This window comes from Rhinolophus hipposideros (genome assembly GCF_964194185.1).
Source record: "Rhinolophus hipposideros genome assembly, chromosome: 24".
Classification (NCBI taxonomy): Eukaryota; Metazoa; Chordata; class Mammalia; order Chiroptera; family Rhinolophidae; genus Rhinolophus; species Rhinolophus hipposideros.
In genome coordinates, this window is record NC_138070.1 from 19,581,922 (window position 1) to 19,599,313 (window position 17,392).

At 48.9% G+C, this 17,392-nt stretch overlaps 1 protein-coding gene across 3 annotated transcripts in view; it reads right to left on the bottom strand.

Moving 5' to 3' along the window:
* Positions 1-983: 983 nt before the first annotated feature.
* The window catches only part of MORC2 (MORC family CW-type zinc finger 2), a 40,925-nt gene continuing 24,516 nt past the window's right edge, over positions 984-17,392 (bottom strand). Inside the window, exons 9-27 of one of the 3 annotated variants that reach the window (XM_081037524.1) lie at positions 17,076-17,201; positions 16,388-16,467; positions 15,627-15,709; positions 14,992-15,077; positions 13,355-13,495; positions 13,105-13,259; positions 12,863-12,991; positions 12,238-12,343; positions 11,786-11,918; positions 10,487-10,561; positions 10,024-10,401; positions 9,332-9,463; positions 8,806-8,860; positions 8,246-8,387; positions 7,917-8,138; positions 7,733-7,826; positions 4,097-4,285; positions 3,911-4,003; positions 992-2,829 (exon numbers count right to left, since the gene is read on the bottom strand). In XM_081037524.1, the coding sequence (XP_080893650.1) occupies positions 2,761-2,829; positions 3,911-4,003; positions 4,097-4,285; positions 7,733-7,826; positions 7,917-8,138; positions 8,246-8,387; positions 8,806-8,860; positions 9,332-9,463; positions 10,024-10,401; positions 10,487-10,561; positions 11,786-11,918; positions 12,238-12,343; positions 12,863-12,991; positions 13,105-13,259; positions 13,355-13,495; positions 14,992-15,077; positions 15,627-15,709; positions 16,388-16,467; positions 17,076-17,201 (2,488 nt within the window). In that variant the 3' untranslated portion in view covers positions 992-2,760. Of the gene's footprint in view, positions 2,830-3,910; positions 4,004-4,096; positions 4,286-7,732; positions 7,827-7,916; positions 8,139-8,245; positions 8,388-8,805; positions 8,861-9,331; positions 9,464-10,023; positions 10,402-10,486; positions 10,562-11,785; positions 11,919-12,237; positions 12,344-12,862; positions 12,992-13,104; positions 13,260-13,354; positions 13,496-14,991; positions 15,078-15,626; positions 15,710-16,387; positions 16,468-17,075; positions 17,202-17,392 lie in introns of all 3 variants that reach the window. The other 2 variants (XM_081037525.1, XM_081037526.1) reach the window with 2 other exon arrangements.

The following is a 17,392-nucleotide window of genomic DNA, read 5'->3' on the forward strand; positions in this document are numbered from 1 at the left end:
TAAATTAGTTCAAACCAACTCAAAAACCCATTACTTTTAACTTTTCAGATTAGTAAACAGTAAAGATGGAAGACACTGAACGCTGGCAAGCGTGTTGGGGGCGGGGATGGAATACAGTTGGTAGCAGCTGAGATTGTCTTTTCTGGAATGTCACTTAATACATCCACCATCCGACAGCCATTTCTCTTTGGAATTTTCCACATATACAGACAGTTGAGTTCTTGAATAAACATATACACTCATCATGGCATTTTTCATAAATGTTAAAAACTGAAATGTTTATAAATAGGAGACTGTTAAATGACAGTACATCCGAGAAACTGAAGTGCTATGTGTTCAGAAGAATGTAGACCCATATGCACTATTCTGAAACAGGTTCTAAAACACACTAAGTGGGAAACAGGCAGAAACAGAACAGAATGGATGTGTATTTGTGTGCTCAGGATGGATACTCTCTCCAGGGAGATAATGGGGCTCGGGGATGGAGGGGAACCTTGCTTTTCATGGTTGCAGCTTCTTGTACTGTTTGAATTTTTACCACGTGTATGTGTCACTTAAAAGATTAAAGGAAGTCCCCACCACTTCCACTCCTTAAAAAAAAGGGTTGCTGCACTCTCATCTATTTGCTGCCCTGAACCAAGGATTTTCTTGCCACAGACCAGCCAAACCATCTCCCTCCTCCAAAGCAGCCCAGCTATTCCCTGACAGGGAAAAGGGAGGGACCCCTCCATTTTATCTTCCCACCAAGAAAGCCAGGAGCTCTCTTGGGAAACAGGCTGCAGGCAGCACAGTGGGCACATCCACAAGTGAAAGCTAAAACATTAAAGAAATTCAGTATTTGTCTCGGTGGGTGTTGAGGATGAAGACAGGAAACACTGAAGCTGGTGGAGATGAAGAATTTGAAGACAGTTTAAAGCTCCCATAGTGGAAAGAATGAAGAGGAAGGTGATGGATTTTACTAAGAGAAGAAAACAGACTGAGTTCAGAAGTCTCACCAGTAAAAGTTTATAGTAATGCATCTTGATTACAGGTGTGTAAATACTTGAGTATTACCCTCTGGTAAAAATGCAGAACAGCTTCCCTTTTGATTAAAACAGTAGGTTTAGGGACAAAAGTGGACCACATGCTGCCTGGGATGGAGAGAGCTGGACGGGAGAGGAATCACCAGCCCAAGAAGAACCCCAATTCTATTTAGAGAATCTTCCAGAGAAAGAAGATTCGAGTGGTATTTCCCCAAACAACCCTTTCCCAGAGACGTGGTTTAGGGAAGCCCAAAACCCACAAAGCCGTAGGTGCTTCTGGCCATGTGCACAAGAGGATAGACTCCCAAATCCAGTGTGGCCTGCTGCCCTCACCAGTGCTTCCCAGTGTTTTGCAGAGTTTACAAGGCAGCATGTGGGCCACTGCTGACCTGGGGGGTAGGGGTAGATGCGGGTTTGAATCACAGACCAGTGGTACAAGGCCATAGTTATTACACCTTCAGAAAATACAAAGTCCCCAAATAAAGAGAAGAATTGGGGAAATCAAATCAGAAGTTTTCCAATCGCCATTAAAAAGAAAACTGAGCAACTCTTGCCTTTGTCTTTGACCCTGAGAAGTTGAGGGACACAGCTGTTATGAGGTTGTGACTGGACAGGATGGAAGGCATGGTGTGCTTCCTGCAGAGCTGCCTCTGGAGTCCCTGCGGCCCACCTCGCACGCCTGTGGGCCGGGAGGCTCAGTGACCCCCTTCTGCCTGCTCCACAGACAGTCCTTGGTCCTTGACTGCATGGTGGGGCTAGGCAGAGAGGAAGCAGCAGCAAAAGGAAAAGCAGCAGCTGGCCCTCCAGATCGGCGGGCACCATCCAAGGCAGCCGAGCTCCCTCAGACCCTGCCACACCACAGCCAGAAGCCACCCCCACATCAGCACCAGGGGCTCTTTCACACACAAGTTGCTTTCCTAAAAGGTCCTTTGGAATTCAAACATTTGGTGTGCTACCCAGTTCAGTGGTCTGACCAGTGTGCAATCTGTCTACTCCTCAACGTGGACTCAAGCTGAGGCAGGAACCCTCACTGTCCATGGCTAACTGAGGAAATCACTCCAGCAGTGAGAATTTGGGGGATGGAGAGTAAGGCTGACTGGGCGGACCTTTCTTCGTCAAGCTGGTTGGACAAAGCCACAGCCAAGAAGACAGCTGCTAAGGCTGACACATCCCTGACCTGAGAAAGCAGTCCCTCAGTGCCAAGCCTCTTCCTGACCCATGATCCCCTTGATCAGAGACCCTAGGGGAAGCACAATCCTGGGGTCTCTTTCCCTCCCTTATCTCTCATATCCCAACATTGTTCATCTTCTAGGAGAGAAACGAGGCCTGCCCCTAGAGCTTCTCCAACTTCTAGATGGCGCTGAACTTCCACATCTTGAGGAGCCAGGAGCCAAGACAATCAGCTGAAGCTTGACATCCTGGTTCTCTGTCCTTTTTGCCCCAGAGTCTCAGTGTGTGTCTCTCTCTCTCTCTCTCTCTCACACACACACACACACACACACACACACACACACAAATGTATAGTCTCACAGCAGGCACAGCATATTGTTTCTTTTAAAAAATAAATATTTATAAACTTAAGGAGGAAGATTCAAAGAATCAAGAGTCTCTTTCCCCCCAACAGCACAAATGTTCCATGTGATTCAAACCAAGGTAAGTCCACCAACCCGTGAATGAAAACTGCCTCCCCCCAGTTCTGCCTTGAGGGACAGGGGAGCTGGTCTCTGGCTCCAGCCCCTTAGTCCCCCTTGGTGATCAGGTCCTCGATGTAGGCATCCAGCTCGTCATCTGTATTGATGTCTATGTCCTGGAATAGAGCAGGGCAGGGTCAGCTGGGTGCCATAGGTGGGGGTGCCGCCTCCCCACCCTTCTTATAGCCTGTAGGGCCTGAGCCCAAAGTCCCCTCCTCTCCTCCCTCCATTACCACCTGCACCCTGGCTGTCAGCCCTGTCCCCCACCCCCAATCCTCTGTGCACAGATGACGCCCAGATGTTCTTCCTCTGTCCTGACTACCCCAAGTTCCAGGTTGCCTTAGGTGCGTTGCAGGCTTCTCAGATTCAATATATCCAAAGCAGCTCAAATGTACCATCCATCCCAAGTTGTTCCCATCTCACTTACAGGCCACCACCTTTCCTCCACGCAGGGGCTCAAGACAAACCACAAAAATCACCCTTGTTTCTTCCCAGATATTACAGATATGCCCACTTCCCTCCCTGCTCACTGTCACCATCCAAAGTTCAGGCCACCAGAATCTCTCACCCGAGACACCTGGGGAACCTCCTCATTGGAGTCCCGAGTTCTAACCTCCATCCCCCTCCAGGCCCTCCTATAACCAGAGTCTTAGATGGCAAACCAAATGATACCACACTCCTCCGGTGACTTCCTACCTCAAACAGGCACCACTGCTACTCCTACCGCCCTCAACTCCCTGTCTTGGGCCTAGGGTCCTGCTGTTCTCTCTACCAGAGCACGCACACCCACTCTTACATGATTGGTTCCACTCTAACATCAGAGAGGCCACCCCTAAACACCCTAGTTTTCTTCTAGTAAAGAAGCCTCCTCTTTTTCTGTCTCTCATTCTATTTACTTCTTGGCACTTCCCGCCGTCAATAATTCTATCTCCTCCACTGGACTGTCAGCCTGTGAGAGCAGGGACCTTATCTCGCCTGTCTGGTTCACCTGATATCCACAAGACAGGCATAAAGTAGGTCCTTAGTGTTTACTGCCTGGATGAAGCACCGAAACCCTACAGGGCACTTCCCACTTCTGGGCCACCCAATCCCATCTGGGCGTCATCTAGAAAAGTGAGAACTTCTATTTTATGGCTTGGAGGATTCTCAAACTAGGTGGTACATCAGAATGTCTAAACAAGGGCAAAAGTCTGATACCGTGGGTCTGGCTGGGATGAGGCCCAGGCAGCCGCACCACCTCCAGCCCTCCTGGTCAGGATGCTGTGCAGCCAGGGTTGAAACCACAGATTCCTGTGAGTGGGGAGAAGGGAGCAAGAGGTGCCCAGGTCTCCCCACCTTAGACACCAGGTGGTCCAGCTGCAATGAGAGGGCTGCCTGGCTCACCTCCTGCACCTTTTGTAGGAGTGCCACGATGTTGGTCCTCAGCTTCTGCAGCTTCTCCTCTGTTTCACGGAGCTTTCTCTCAGAGGTGCGCAGGCTCTCCTCGGAGGCCTTGGCCCGTGAGTCAGCACGACTCTGGTAGGAATGACATAGATTCTGGAGCCCCACTTCATACTGCTTGAAGTACTCTTTCTGTCAGGAGGGAAGCCGGAAGGTGGGTGCATGAGCTCACCAAGTCCCTCTAGATGAGCACTGGTTTCCCCAACTGGCTCAGCATAAGGATGCTGGATCTGAAGGAACGTCAAACACAAAGGGCAAGCAGTCTGTCTAGCTCCAGAGTGGAAACCCCTGGTGCCCATCTCGTGGGGCTGGCATGAGGACAAAGATGGGATCACACATGTGATGCACTTAGCAAAGTGCTTTGGCAGACAGCAAGCCAGGAGTAAACGTGAGGGATGGTTCTTACCATTCCAGTGGCACAAAAGGATGAGTCACTCTGCCAGTTCCATCAGACCTTTCTAACTTTACAACAGCCATTTCAGCAATGTACTTCCAAGTCACACCCCACAATGTCAGAACCAAAAGTTCTCCTCTACCAATATTTACCAAGCAACTACCAACATCAGATAGCTCCCCATTCGTGCAGTATATTTATGCAGCATCAGTTTTTACCATCTTCCCTGAGTCCCTGAAACTTCTAAGGGATGGGGTAGTAATGTTAACTAGCAGTTTCTATAGACATATGAGAGACTTTTCAAACTTTTAAAAGGTAGCAGAATATTTGTTTCAAATAAAATTTTACATGGAATCTCAGTGTGAAAAACAATTTAAATAATATCTCTTTAGGTATTGTTTCTTTTCTAAATTCAAACTTACAACATCATGATCTACTCATACGTCACCAATGAGAATGACAAGGCCGTTTGGATGAACACAAACTCACAATCGGCAGGTCCTAGGTGACCACTGCAGTCTTTCCAACTCTACCATTTATTTACTTCTATGAAGATGTGTGAGCTACCAGCATTGGGTGGCTCCTGACTGCTGTTTGTAAAAAGTGTTACTGCCAAGTATTGAACTGTGTCATTCACCTGACAATCTAGAATATTATCCTATTAAACCAAGACGACAAAAGAAACTTTAAGTTCTGCACAAAAAATAACCTCGGCAGCACAAAATAAACGTTCAAACCTGCTTCAAAGTATTAAAATTCAGTATACAATCTTGCGCCTGTCTGTGATTTGTGTAAGTTTTTTTAACTTTTGTTTTAAAGTAAGTATAGACTTGCGTACAGTTATATGTATTTGAATCTATAATATTTGCAAGACATATGTGGGCTTCATGGAACTCCTTGTCCAGCATGATGGGAAAAAGGACAATCACTTAAGACTGACAGGACATAATGAACATTAGACTCTGTTGTGTCCCTGATGTTAAAAAAATCAAAGTTTGAGTTATTTCCGGTTTACAATCAGGAGAACAAAGTTGATGCACTGGAGATATACCTCCTTTTACAAGAATAAGCTAACAGACTACTTTAGGCTCAGATGCTCCTGCTATGTTTTGGTTGGCGCAGTGGAGCCCACTGCAGAGATCCCACTGAATCCAGGTGTTGCTCTGAGTTTGACAACAACTTTATGCTAAAAGCAACAAATCTGACTAACAAGAGGATGCGAGGCCTACCTAGCCAGCCTATCAGGTATTTGTTCCTGGGATCTGCAGGGCAAGAGCTGACGTGTGGAGCTTTCCGTGAAGCCGTCTTGAGCTCTACCACCTTCTAGCTTTCTCAGTGTGGCCCATGCCCTCTCATCTCGCAGGGAAGTGAGATGGCACCATGACCAGGGCAAGACCCTCGTCCTAAGGAGTGCCTGGGTGCAACTCTGGGCTCTATCACAACAGACTCTTCAATCCTTGGAGACTTAGTGTCTTCCACTCCTAGCCTCATTTCTTTTAAAGTGGGATGGAGATAAAACTCCGTATTTTTCTCTCTGGAAAAACTTACCAAGAACACAGCTGCCACACGAGGGCCTGACATCTGAAACACACTAGTCCTGTTATTTTGATTCCAGTTCTCTTCTCTAGAAAAACCTCCCTAGAAAACTTAGCTCTTCCTGCCATAAAAACACCCCACTTGATGTGGATGACTCCCAGATCCTCATCTATAGTCCTGGCCTGCCCACCCCCAAGTGCCAGGGCCCAATCTCCATCTGCCCAATGGACACCCCCAAAAATGTAGTGCCAGTCCTTCCAGCCCAACACATTTAAATCTCAACTCATCATCTCCCCTGATAAAAGCCATTTTTCCTCCCAGTTAGCAGCTTTGTCATCACCCTCCATTCCCACAGGCCTGAGACACAAGGAAGCATGCGGCGTCTGCCGCCACCCCTATCACCTGCATAGTCAGTAAGCAGTCTGTCAGTGCCTCTGACACAGGCCTCTCACCTGCTGGCCACTCCCACCACTCTGGCTCCCATCCCATGCCCTCACCTCTGACCTTTTACAACTGGACCGGCCTCCGTGCATTTGCATCTCCCACGCACCCATCCTACCCAAACGTGCTGCTGCCAGAGCTACCCTCTCAGGGGCAGGAGACGATAGGCCAAACCAGCCTGCTGTTTTTGTCAATAAAGCTTTCTTGAAACACAGCCACATCCTTTATGTATCGTCTGTGGCAGCTTTCAGGCTGTAACAGTGGAGTGGAGTAGTTGCCAGAGACTGTAGCCCACAAAGGTGAAAATATTTACTAACTGGCTCTCTACAGAAAAGCTTGTGGACCCCTGCCCTAGACACGGTTCACACTGACAATTCTATTAGCTTAAAACATTTTTCTGGCCCTCCCATTTCATACAGAGTTTAAGCCACTGTGCTTAAGATTGGACATTCAAGACACATTGTAGCCTACCCTCAGGCCCTTTGTCCTAAATGCTCAGCCCCACCTGCTTCCTTGACCTCCTCGCCCTCCCCATCTGCCCTTTCAGCCCTCTGAGCCTTTGCTCACAAAAGTCCCCCTGCCTTAAACACTCTCCATCACTTACGCAGACACTTGCCAAAACCCACGCTTTCCTCAGACCGAGTCGCGCTCTCCCCTCCCCCACGCTGCCCACATACATAGCATTTATTGATCTCTACCTGGTATCTCACGTCCAGCTACCTGGTATCTACTGAATCTTAAGCCGCTTGGAGGCAGGACTCTTGCTGCTCACTAAGGGGTCCAGCAGAGGGCCTGCCCAGGGGAGGTGTCACATCAACATTTGCTGGGTTAGATAAGACTCACTGCCTATTTCCACTCATCACAAGCTTCTCTGTACCTCCGAGAGTCACTTAGGCACTTTGAGCCTAAGTTCTTCACTGTTGCATGGAACAGGTTTACTCCCTCTGCCAGGGAGTAAAAGAAATGTACTCATCATAGAATATCAAACCAGGCCTACTATCCCTAAGGGAGGCCTCAGGTCCAGGGTCTGACGACATCAGTCATGTTCACCAGCTAAGCCGCTTCTTTTTCCACAAGGTAAAGTCTCCTCCTTCCCTCCCTCAGCATAAGAAAGAGAAGCTGGATGGGAGGCATACAGCTGACGGCTGCCAACCCTAAGTCCCAAGGGGGCAAACAGAGTTCAAAATCAAAGGTCAAGCCAGACTCACCAGAGGAAACGATATCAGCTCATCTGAATTCATAGCACTGAGTTCCTTCTTGGAGATAGGGAAACTTGGAGGCAGGAAGTACCGTAAACAATTCCTAAACAAGAAAGGAGGTGGGGACCGGAAGTCAGAACGGCAAGGAGAGGTCAAGAGGTCCTGGGGCCCTGGAGCGGGAGGACAAACGCACCGGAGGATTTGCACGAGCAGGTCGATGGTCTCGTGGCTGGTGCTGGGGGCGGTGGTGTCAGGCTCGATGCGGACGCAGTCAGAAGTGGAGGGCTCTGCCACAGCTATGGCCTGCTGGGCCTGCAAGGCCTCCTCCTGCCCACCGTCCTGCTGCGTGTCGGGGCTCTGATACTCCGGGGAAGGGGGCTTCATCAGCCGCACGTCCTCACTGTCTTTTTCCACCCTAGAGAGGACACAGTGCTCGTGTCACATGTATCCTGGCCTCCCAGGATGGGAACCTCCCCTGCCCTGGCAAACTCTGTCATCCCAGCCTCTCAGAAGGGGCGTTACCAGCGGTCCCTTGGTGTTGTGTCTGTGGGCACGTAGTCAAACTTCACTTTCCACCGCACCACATGCTTGCCCACCTCCACAGCTGTGACACGGCCTGTGTACCACTCCCTGTTCACACGCACCTCCACGTGCAGCCCTTTATCTGAGAATGGGGATGGGATGGGAGTCAGAAAATTGGAAGTCCCCCATTCAGCCAGGGCCACCACTAGGAAGGTCATCCCAGAGTTTGCTGGGATAAGAACCCCTAGGTGCTCGCCCCACTATGCCAGGGATAGGGAGCCCAGCCACTCTGGTCTCCTTCCCCATCTGTCATGAGGGTGCCAAAGAGCAGCAGGATGAGTGACTGCGAGAGGTGAATGCCAAGGAATTAGTGCTAAAAATATATACATAAAGGTGTGCTTTCTTCAGAATTCTTTTTGGAATTAAACTTTGAACCACTGTAGCACGAGAGCCCAGAGCCAGGAAAGCCTCCATAAGCCTCTGGGATAAGCTGCTGTTGGCTGAAGTACCCCACTTCCCAATTCCCCCACAGGCTGCCAGGTATACCTTCCTGAACTTACCTTTCTGAGCCTTCTTGAGGTCAGCTGAGTCTTCTTCCCCAGCACTGTCTGAGAGCTACAAGGAGAACAGGGTCTGTTAGCGAAATCCCCAATGTCCCCAAAGAACAGACTTTTGCATGACTGGCTGCCCAGGGGCATCAGCCGTCACCTTCACGTTATCAGTTAAATCACCATAACTTGTTGAGCCACTCCTTAAATCCCCACCGTAAATCCCCTACCTTCTGCTGCCTTTATCAGCAAGATAGCAGGCAAGGGGCAGAACATCACAGACACAGAAAGCAAGGGTTTCAAGCCTCCCTGATCTGTGTCAATGTGATCTCAGGCCTATGACTGGAGCCAGAAGGCAGTCTCACTCAAGGCCCTACCTGGCACCATGTTTCATCATCTGTGTGACTAAGAGTCTTTCAAAGATGAACTGGGCTTCTGGAAGGCTCATGTCACAGAGCACAAATGGAGCTGGTGCAGATTGCAGGTAGGGGTAGAGAAGCTGGGGAGGGAGTCTGAGAACCTCACCTTGACCACCTACCTCATTCAAGTCCTTCTTTTCCTCCTTCACAGCAATTTTGCCCCGCTTGGATCTCTCCTTCCTCCTCTCAGCCTCTTCCTCAGTTTCTTCCTCATCAGAGACCTCAAGAGTCCGCTTCCGACCAGGAGTGGGCTACAGCAAGAGAGGGAACACGAGGGGCCATGTCAGCCCTTGAAGTGCAGGAAGACTCCAGCTGGCCTACAGGAGCTTCGGAGAGGAGCTTGTATGCCTCAGTCCCCACCAGAGCTGAGCACCTCCTGACATTACTCAGTACACAGCAACCTCCAGCCCCCGCACCCACAAGACCTTTGCTCAAAGCTGTCACAGGGGAAGCCTCTCAGTTTACTCCACCCTTCGCCTGCCTGGCCAGCCTGCTGTGAGCTACCTGAGACACCCCCCACTGCTGCAGCCTACCAAGGTTGTCTGTCATCAGACCACCCGCTTATGCCCACAGTGAGAGAAGCCAATGGAGGCGTATAGCAGACCAAAACTCAGAGGGAGCAGTGAAAAGCTCCCTGGACAAGGAACCACATTACTCTGGGCCCCTGACTGAGTCCCTCCCTGCAGTTATCTAGTCCCCTCCTCCTCAGGGGCAGCAAGCAGGTAATCTCCACCGAGGCTCTAACAGTGCCTGATGCCGTTCCTACACCACAGAGGGTGGGCTGGAGGCTGGAGGAGGAAAAGCATCTCACCGGGGAAAATTTACTGGGTGGCTCTGGCTTCTTGACCACTGGAGTCTTGACGGTTCTGGGGGCAGGGACCTCTCGAGGGTTCTTGGAGTTGGGCAGCAGAGATGGTGACAGTGGCACCAGAGGGGCAGGCCGGGGCGCAGTCCTGACAGGAGTGTTAGCAGGTTTTCGGGGTGCCTCGGGTGGCTGGAGCAGCCTGGATGTACAGGCCTCCTCCCGGGCTGCCAGGGGAGGAGGCTTTGGGGTGCTGCTGATGACAGGAGCCTTTCGGGGCTGGTGGGCTGGCCTGGGAGTTTGCAGGGAAGGGGGTCTGCTCGGAGCATTTTTGATCACAGCAGGTAAAGGAGGTGACCGAGGACGCTGAGGTCTACGTGCAGGTTCCTAAAAAAGGCCCAAAGAGTATGAAAACATTGATCCTAGCACGAGACATCTGAGGAAAAATCCCTCTCCTGCCCTTGGCCTTTACCTCAGCGGAAGGTCTGGTGGTCACTTCCAACGGCAATTTCTTCAGATCGGCTTGGGAGCGGATAGGTGTGGTTTTCTGCAGGGAAAATGATGATGAGATTGTTTGCATATCTTGGTACAGTCAAGCAAACTCTTTCTGGATCCCCATTATGTGTCTAGGACTGGGCAAGTAAAAAAAAAACCCAGGCCACAATCCTACTATTACAAGTCTCTCATTCTCACTGGGGAGACAAAAAAAACACAGACACTAAACCATCAGCAAATTGCAGGATTCTATATGATTAATCCAGCAATTGTTGAGACTGAAAAAGTGTTAATAGACTCAATTCCCATAAAAGAAGTCAAAAAAGGCGAGAAAGGCCTGATTAAAATGGTCAGAAAGAATAGGTAGCATTCAGAAAACAGGGAGGCATGCATAAAACATCTGAGTTAGTGAGAGCTTCTGCACAGACACAGAAGTAAAAAGTGAAAAGCTTTAGTAATATATGTGATAAAGGGTTGATCCCACAAATGTATCTATAAAACCTGACAAATCAATTTGAGAGGAAAAAAAAACAATATAAGAAAAATAAGCAATTCTAAGAGAAACAGACAAATGTGAAAATTGTCCAATTTTAGAAATATGAAACTCAAATTACTAGGTTGATGCAAAAGTAATTTCAGTTTTTGCAATTTTTTAAACATTTTAAACCACAATTACTTTTGCACCAACCTAATATAAGATGTATACCTCTGCCTATCAGATTTGCAAAAACATTTAAAAATAAATGTACTGCTGGTAAAAAAAAAAAAGCAGAAATTAATACATCTTCTGAAGGGTAATTTGGAAATAATTTTTAAAAGCCATAGAATTTTACAAACCCTTTTACCCTTTCAAATTCACTTCTAGAAAATTATCCCAAAGAAAATAATTATACACTAAAAATATCTATCTAAATATGTTTGTGTGTATATCATATGACACATAGATGTCACGATCTCCATATTTCTATTAAAAATATGTATGTATTTATGTGTACGTAGGCAGTCATAAAAAGTTGGAAGGATATACAGTTAATGGTGGTTGCCTCTAAGGTAGGATATTCATTTTCTAGAGTTTTAAAACATTCTTAATGAATTAGACCACTTTATAATATATAAACAAAATAGTTTGTCTTTTTAAAAGAATACTCAGGGCATACATGAGAACTGGAGTGTGAAACTGAGCCTGAGGGATCTTGTGGAGCCACTGAGGGTTCCTGTCCTATCCTGGACAGACCCCTGACACAGGCTGGCTCCGCCCACTCCCATGACCACGCACCTGCAGGGCCTCCAGCTTCTCCTGCTGTTGACGAATTTTCTCAGTCAGTTGCTTCTGCTTCTCTTCCTGTGTCTTCAGATCCTTTCTGAATGTCCCCAGGGGAACCTTCTGCTTCTGTTCAGAAGCCTCACATCTGTAAAGAAAAGGTACTAAGGAGACTGTGGCAAAAGAGGGCTCCAGGTAGGGCCGGGTCCTTCCTCCTCAGCCAACACATACTGTCTCTCACCAGAGCAACCATCTCCGAGTTCCCACGCACAAAGAATGAATACTCACTGCAGGAAACTCATCTATGCTTACTTCCGGGGCACTTATTACGTGCAGCAAAGATAGATATAAAGATGTGAACACTGAACTCTAGGAGCATACTGAGTTATTTATCCAAAGAGTGAAGAGAACAAACGTGGTGGGAGGATGGAGGTACCTACAATCTCCCTGTTAGAGAAAGTGCTCACCGGTCCTGCTCAGGATCAGGGTTCATGGTGCAAACCCAGGTGTCAGGGTAATCTTTTTCCACAGAACTCAGCTGAAATGGGAGGGTGCGCCACTTCAGACACAAATCTGTGACACAGAAAACACATGGCCCAAAGTTAGCAACTCCTACAAACAATATCTAGATCAGGCTCCTCCCAGCCAGGCCCAAGGCAAGATGCCCCCAACTTTCCAGGCAAAAGTCTTCACTCTGACGCCAACTCTGCCTTCCTTCCAGAGTAGTACTTCTCAGGGACAATGACTCCAACAAGGATGGAAACTTTGTATTGAGGACTCTCAGTGCCCCCCAGCCCCTCTCCCTCCTCCAGTAGGATCCTGGCTCAGTCATCACTCACACTAGTACCAACGTGGTACCAAAGGAAACAAGGCCTAGCAGATTAGATGACCTGCCTTTATCAGAAGGGACAGGTAGAACTCAGTCCTAAGACTGAGCTCCCAGGGCCACCCCCGAACTGACTCATATCCCTAATGGGACTGCAAGCTCACAAATGTCAGTCTAATCAGGAGGCCAGTACAAGGATGGAGAGAAAAGAGGGTCATGGACTATGATGGGAAAGAGTTAGGCGGAGGTCCCGACCACCAACTCACCACACTGGATGGTGGTTGGGATTTCCATGGCTCTCCGGCGTTTGTATCGCAGGTCACTGGATGGGGGCTGGTTCCAGTTGGCAGAGAGGTAGCCAAACTCATCCCAAAACTTGATGATTCCCCGCTGGGCTAGAAGGCAAACACCCACACAGCTTGTTAGGAGCCAGCCACTCGCTCTTCCTAATTTCTCCCCCTCACGCAGTGAGGATCCTAAGGCTGGAGGTGAAGAGAGAGGGCGTTACCAATGGCAATGTCCTTCCAGTACTGTGCCAGGTGCTCCCCCATTGCTCGCAGCAGGTGTCGGTACTCCTTGGCATCAGCAAAGTCCTGCTTGTTGTGTGTAGGCTCCAGGACCAGGTAGGGCACATCAACGACCCCAACGACCCCGCCACATGCCCTGCCGGGAGAAAGAAGACACAGCGGTCATCCCACTGGCCAACACCCTCCCACCGTCCGCCTTGGGCTGGGAAGCTCCCCCGGGGCAGTACTCACATGCCCCCTTCCAGCTGTGGGCCCACTTTCTCATACATCTTGATCAGGCGGCTACAGTTATAGATGAACATGCCGTCCAGGTCTCGGTGTTCAATATTGACCCCAAAAACAAAATTCAGTTCCTTAGGTTCCTTAAGTGCTCTGCGAAGACAAAAATTTCAGGAGATCAACCCCCTAGCATACAAATACCATAGAGTTTAAGAGGTGTTACACTTGAACTGGAGACATGTTAAATAAAAACAAAAGGCTTTACATTTTCATTCAATGTGGACCCTGTGAAGACTTGACTTGACAGGGAAGGGCACCACGCGCTGACTCTAAGCAGCCCTAACGGAAAGCATATGATTTTGGCTTTTGGTAACAAAACAGAGATGGATTTAGGTGTGAAAGGGATGCTGGGAAGCTGCTGCAAATCTCTAAGTTACAGTGGAATAAACACAAGGTTTTCGGCATACCTACTCCATTAATGGATAGTAGTTAATTTTGAAAAGGCAAAAATTCACAAGAACAATGAAGATGTATGTGAGAGAAGAGACCTTTATGTGATAAATGCCAATAAAATCGGGGAAGCTGAAAAGCAGATGAATAAGCTGTGGACTGACTCAGACAGAAGAAACCTGAAACCTGTACCTGTGACAAGGAGGCCAACAAGAAGCCAGCCAGGAATTCAAGGCCCAGAGCCCAGAGAGGCTCCAAACATGGAGGTGGGACAGGGAGATAACAAGCCAGGAAAATACCCATTCTACATAAAAAAGGTCCAAAACTCAATCTACACCATTATTCCACAATTGTAACCAGAAATAAGAAATTAAGAGTAGGTATCCAGGTGGTAGAAGCATAACGGAGTTTAAAACTTATTTTTTTTTAAAGCTTTTATCGGGGAAGGGGAACAGGACTTTATTGGGGAACTGTGTACTTCCAGGACTTTTTTTTCCAAGTCAAGTTGTTGTCCTTTCGATCTTAGTTGTGGAGGGTAAAGTTTAGCTTCAAGTTGTTGTCCTTTCAGTCTTAGTTGTGGAGGGCGCAGCTCAGCTCCAGGTCCAGTGGCCATTGCTAGTTGCAGGGGGCGCAGCCCACCATCCCTTGCGGGAGACGAACCGGCAACCTTGTGGTTGAGAACCCACTGGCCCATGTGGGAATCGAACTGACAGCCTTAGGCGTTAGGAGCATGGAGCTCCAACCACCTGGGCCACTGGGCCGGCCCTAAAAACTTTTTTAATGTTCTATATTTTATAAGTTTTATACAATGAGCACTTCATACATCCTTTAAACAAAAAGAAAAAGGAAGGAAGGGAAGGGGGAAAGGGATGAAAGGAGAGAGGGGGAGAGAGAAAGAAAAGGGAGGAGAGAGAGACAAATAGACAGGTGCCAGTAAGAAGGGTTTGGTGTCCAACTCAAGGTGTTGGCCCTGCCTTGCCTTTTCCTAGCTCGGGAAAGACCTGAGCTGGGAAAATAACAATCTCCTACAGTGGACATTTGACAAGCATTTGGGATCACAACATTAATGGCTTTCTCAAAGCAATCTTTGTGATGGAACGGCAACCTTGTGGGGTGGGGTGGTATTCTTCAAGCTCACTGTCAATAATCAGTGCAAAAGCTCCATACTTTAGAGACCAAAGGCTAGCCCTGGCACTCACCGCTGCTTGGCCTCCTTGATCCGCTTCTTGACATCTGCTTCTCTACGTAAGGTAATGGCTGTGTTCTGGACCTGCCGCAACATTACCTGGAAATGAACATCGGCACCAAATAAGGAGAGGAAGTGCTCTGGGTCACAGCAGAGAATATTTTAACACATCTAAAACTTCTTATTTTAAATCACAAGGGTGCAAAACCACACCTGGAGATTCACTTCTTTTCTTTTCTACAGAAAATGGTGACAAACTCAAAATCTGAGTTTCACTTGACCAGGCTTGCTGACATGGAAGACACATCCCCAATTGAATCAATAATCTACGAAGGTGTGTCAGACAGGGAAGCGCAGAGAACTGTTCTGACCCTTATCACTGTGTGTGACTGGGGCAGCCGACACTCTTCACTTCACTGTGGTATAAACTGAGAATACTAAGTGTCCTCATATGGTTGTTGGGATGTTTTTGATTAGCCAAGCTTTTGCCATACAGTTCGTTCCATCATGATTGTAGAAACACCGTAACATCCCATTTTTCAGCTTTAAGAAAAGGGGTTCATGACTTTTCTGGGGCTGAGCCAGGCCAGCTCTTGGATTCCACTGCCAGAAATGCTGGAGAACAGCTGCAGAGGTCTGCGGCCTTACCCTGGAGTCCCGTGTGAGGTCTCCACCTAAGCGTAGTTCTAATGTCCGAGCTTTGCTCTCCGCCTCCCGTGCCTTCTCTTCAGCTGAAACCCAGAAGAAACCATGATAAGGAATTTACGTTTAAAACTCTTAGTCAGCCTTCCTGGATCCCATAGTGCAGTGTCTGCTGCAAAAGGGGGGTCAGGTGGGGGGAAGTGAGAGTAAGCAAAAAGGGGAGAGAGGGAAGGGGGGGGGGAGAGGGAGATAGACAGATAGACAGACAGTAAGTCAGGCACTATTTATATCGGAGTCTGCTTTTCAAACTTTATCATCAGAAGAGGTCAAAAACTGCCCAAGGCAACCAGAGTTAAGCCCTCAGCAGGAGCTGAGAGTTATCAAAGTCCTCAGCCAATCACTCTCCATTAAGCTTCCAAAAAAGCCCTGTTACCAAGACAGACCTTGAGATTTTTGCCCTGGAGTCATGAAAACCAATTTCACAAATATTTGGGCCATAGGACAGTGTGGGATTCTTCACTCTGGGAAAGCCCAGGAGTTGACAAATGGCTGATGAAGAGAAAGTAGAGTCTGGGGAGAAAAATTGCACAGGGGACTGGCACGCACTGCGAGGGGTGCAGGAGGAACTGGATGAGTGGTTCAAGAGGACAGCTTATCCCAGGGTGTTGGACAGAGCTTTTTCCTGGATCCTGCTTTGGCCACAAGCAGTGTCCCCCAGGCCACCCCCACCCAAACCCTCCTGTGTGTGTGAGGTGGGGGTGCATTACCAATCCGTGCTACGTGCTCAGCTTTCTTCACCTCCTGCTCCGCACGGGTCTTGAAACGGCTTGACGTGTACTTGTACATCCTGAGCGGGGGTGGGGGAAAAGCAACCTGAGGGCCTGAGCAGCAGGGGACAGGGCAGCCACCCGAGCCACTCAGGAAGCACCCTGCCTTCCTGTCTCCTCCCAAGTTGCGCTGTCCTGGCCTCTTGTGATGAGTCAAAGCCAAGCTTATGTCAGCAAAGACTCAAGTCCTTATTCCACTTGCCCCTGCCTCCTGCTCCGGCTTTGATAAGCAGCGTCACTATTCACCAGGTGTGTCATTAATCCCACAGCAAAAAACACCTCAGTAATTGGCCAGGGCCTTTGTTTTCCTGTGTAGTGTCTAAAGGCCCTGAAGCCCTGAAGCCCAGAGGCTCCGCCAGCTCACTGTACCAGGCAGAGTACAGTGTCACAGAAGGTACTCACACTCAACAAGCTTTGCCAGCCAACCTCCATAGCCCATTGGCCACTCTGTCCCTCCCTCAAGACCCAGAAGTTTCTCTGCAGTAAATCACAGGCAGTTTAAAGACCCTAATGCACTGAACACTGTCAGAGTCTCTCATCCGGTATCACTGCAATGCCCCAGAGAAACACGGCCAGGCCCCATCCTCAGCCCAAGGGCACCAGCAGGCCAGGGTGGGTAGGCCCCTACCTGGGTTTATACAGGCAGCAGGAGAGCCTCTTGGTCTGCACCTTGTGCCCGTGGATGAAGATCCTCATCCGGGGATCAATATAGAGCACCGCGGCATAGGCGCGGAATGAGCGCCGCTCTGGCTTCCTGGAAGTGGCAGGAACAGAAGAGTGCTGTCACCCGCCCCACAACCAGCCTGACCAAGGGTACAGCAGGACAGCCTCTTTGCAGGCCCTCCACCTTTCCACCTCGCATCTTGGCTTCTCTTGCCACCCTGAAGGGGTGCTCCCTCAGTGTTGGCACCACACCTTGCCCCCTCTCATGTCCCCAGCACAGGT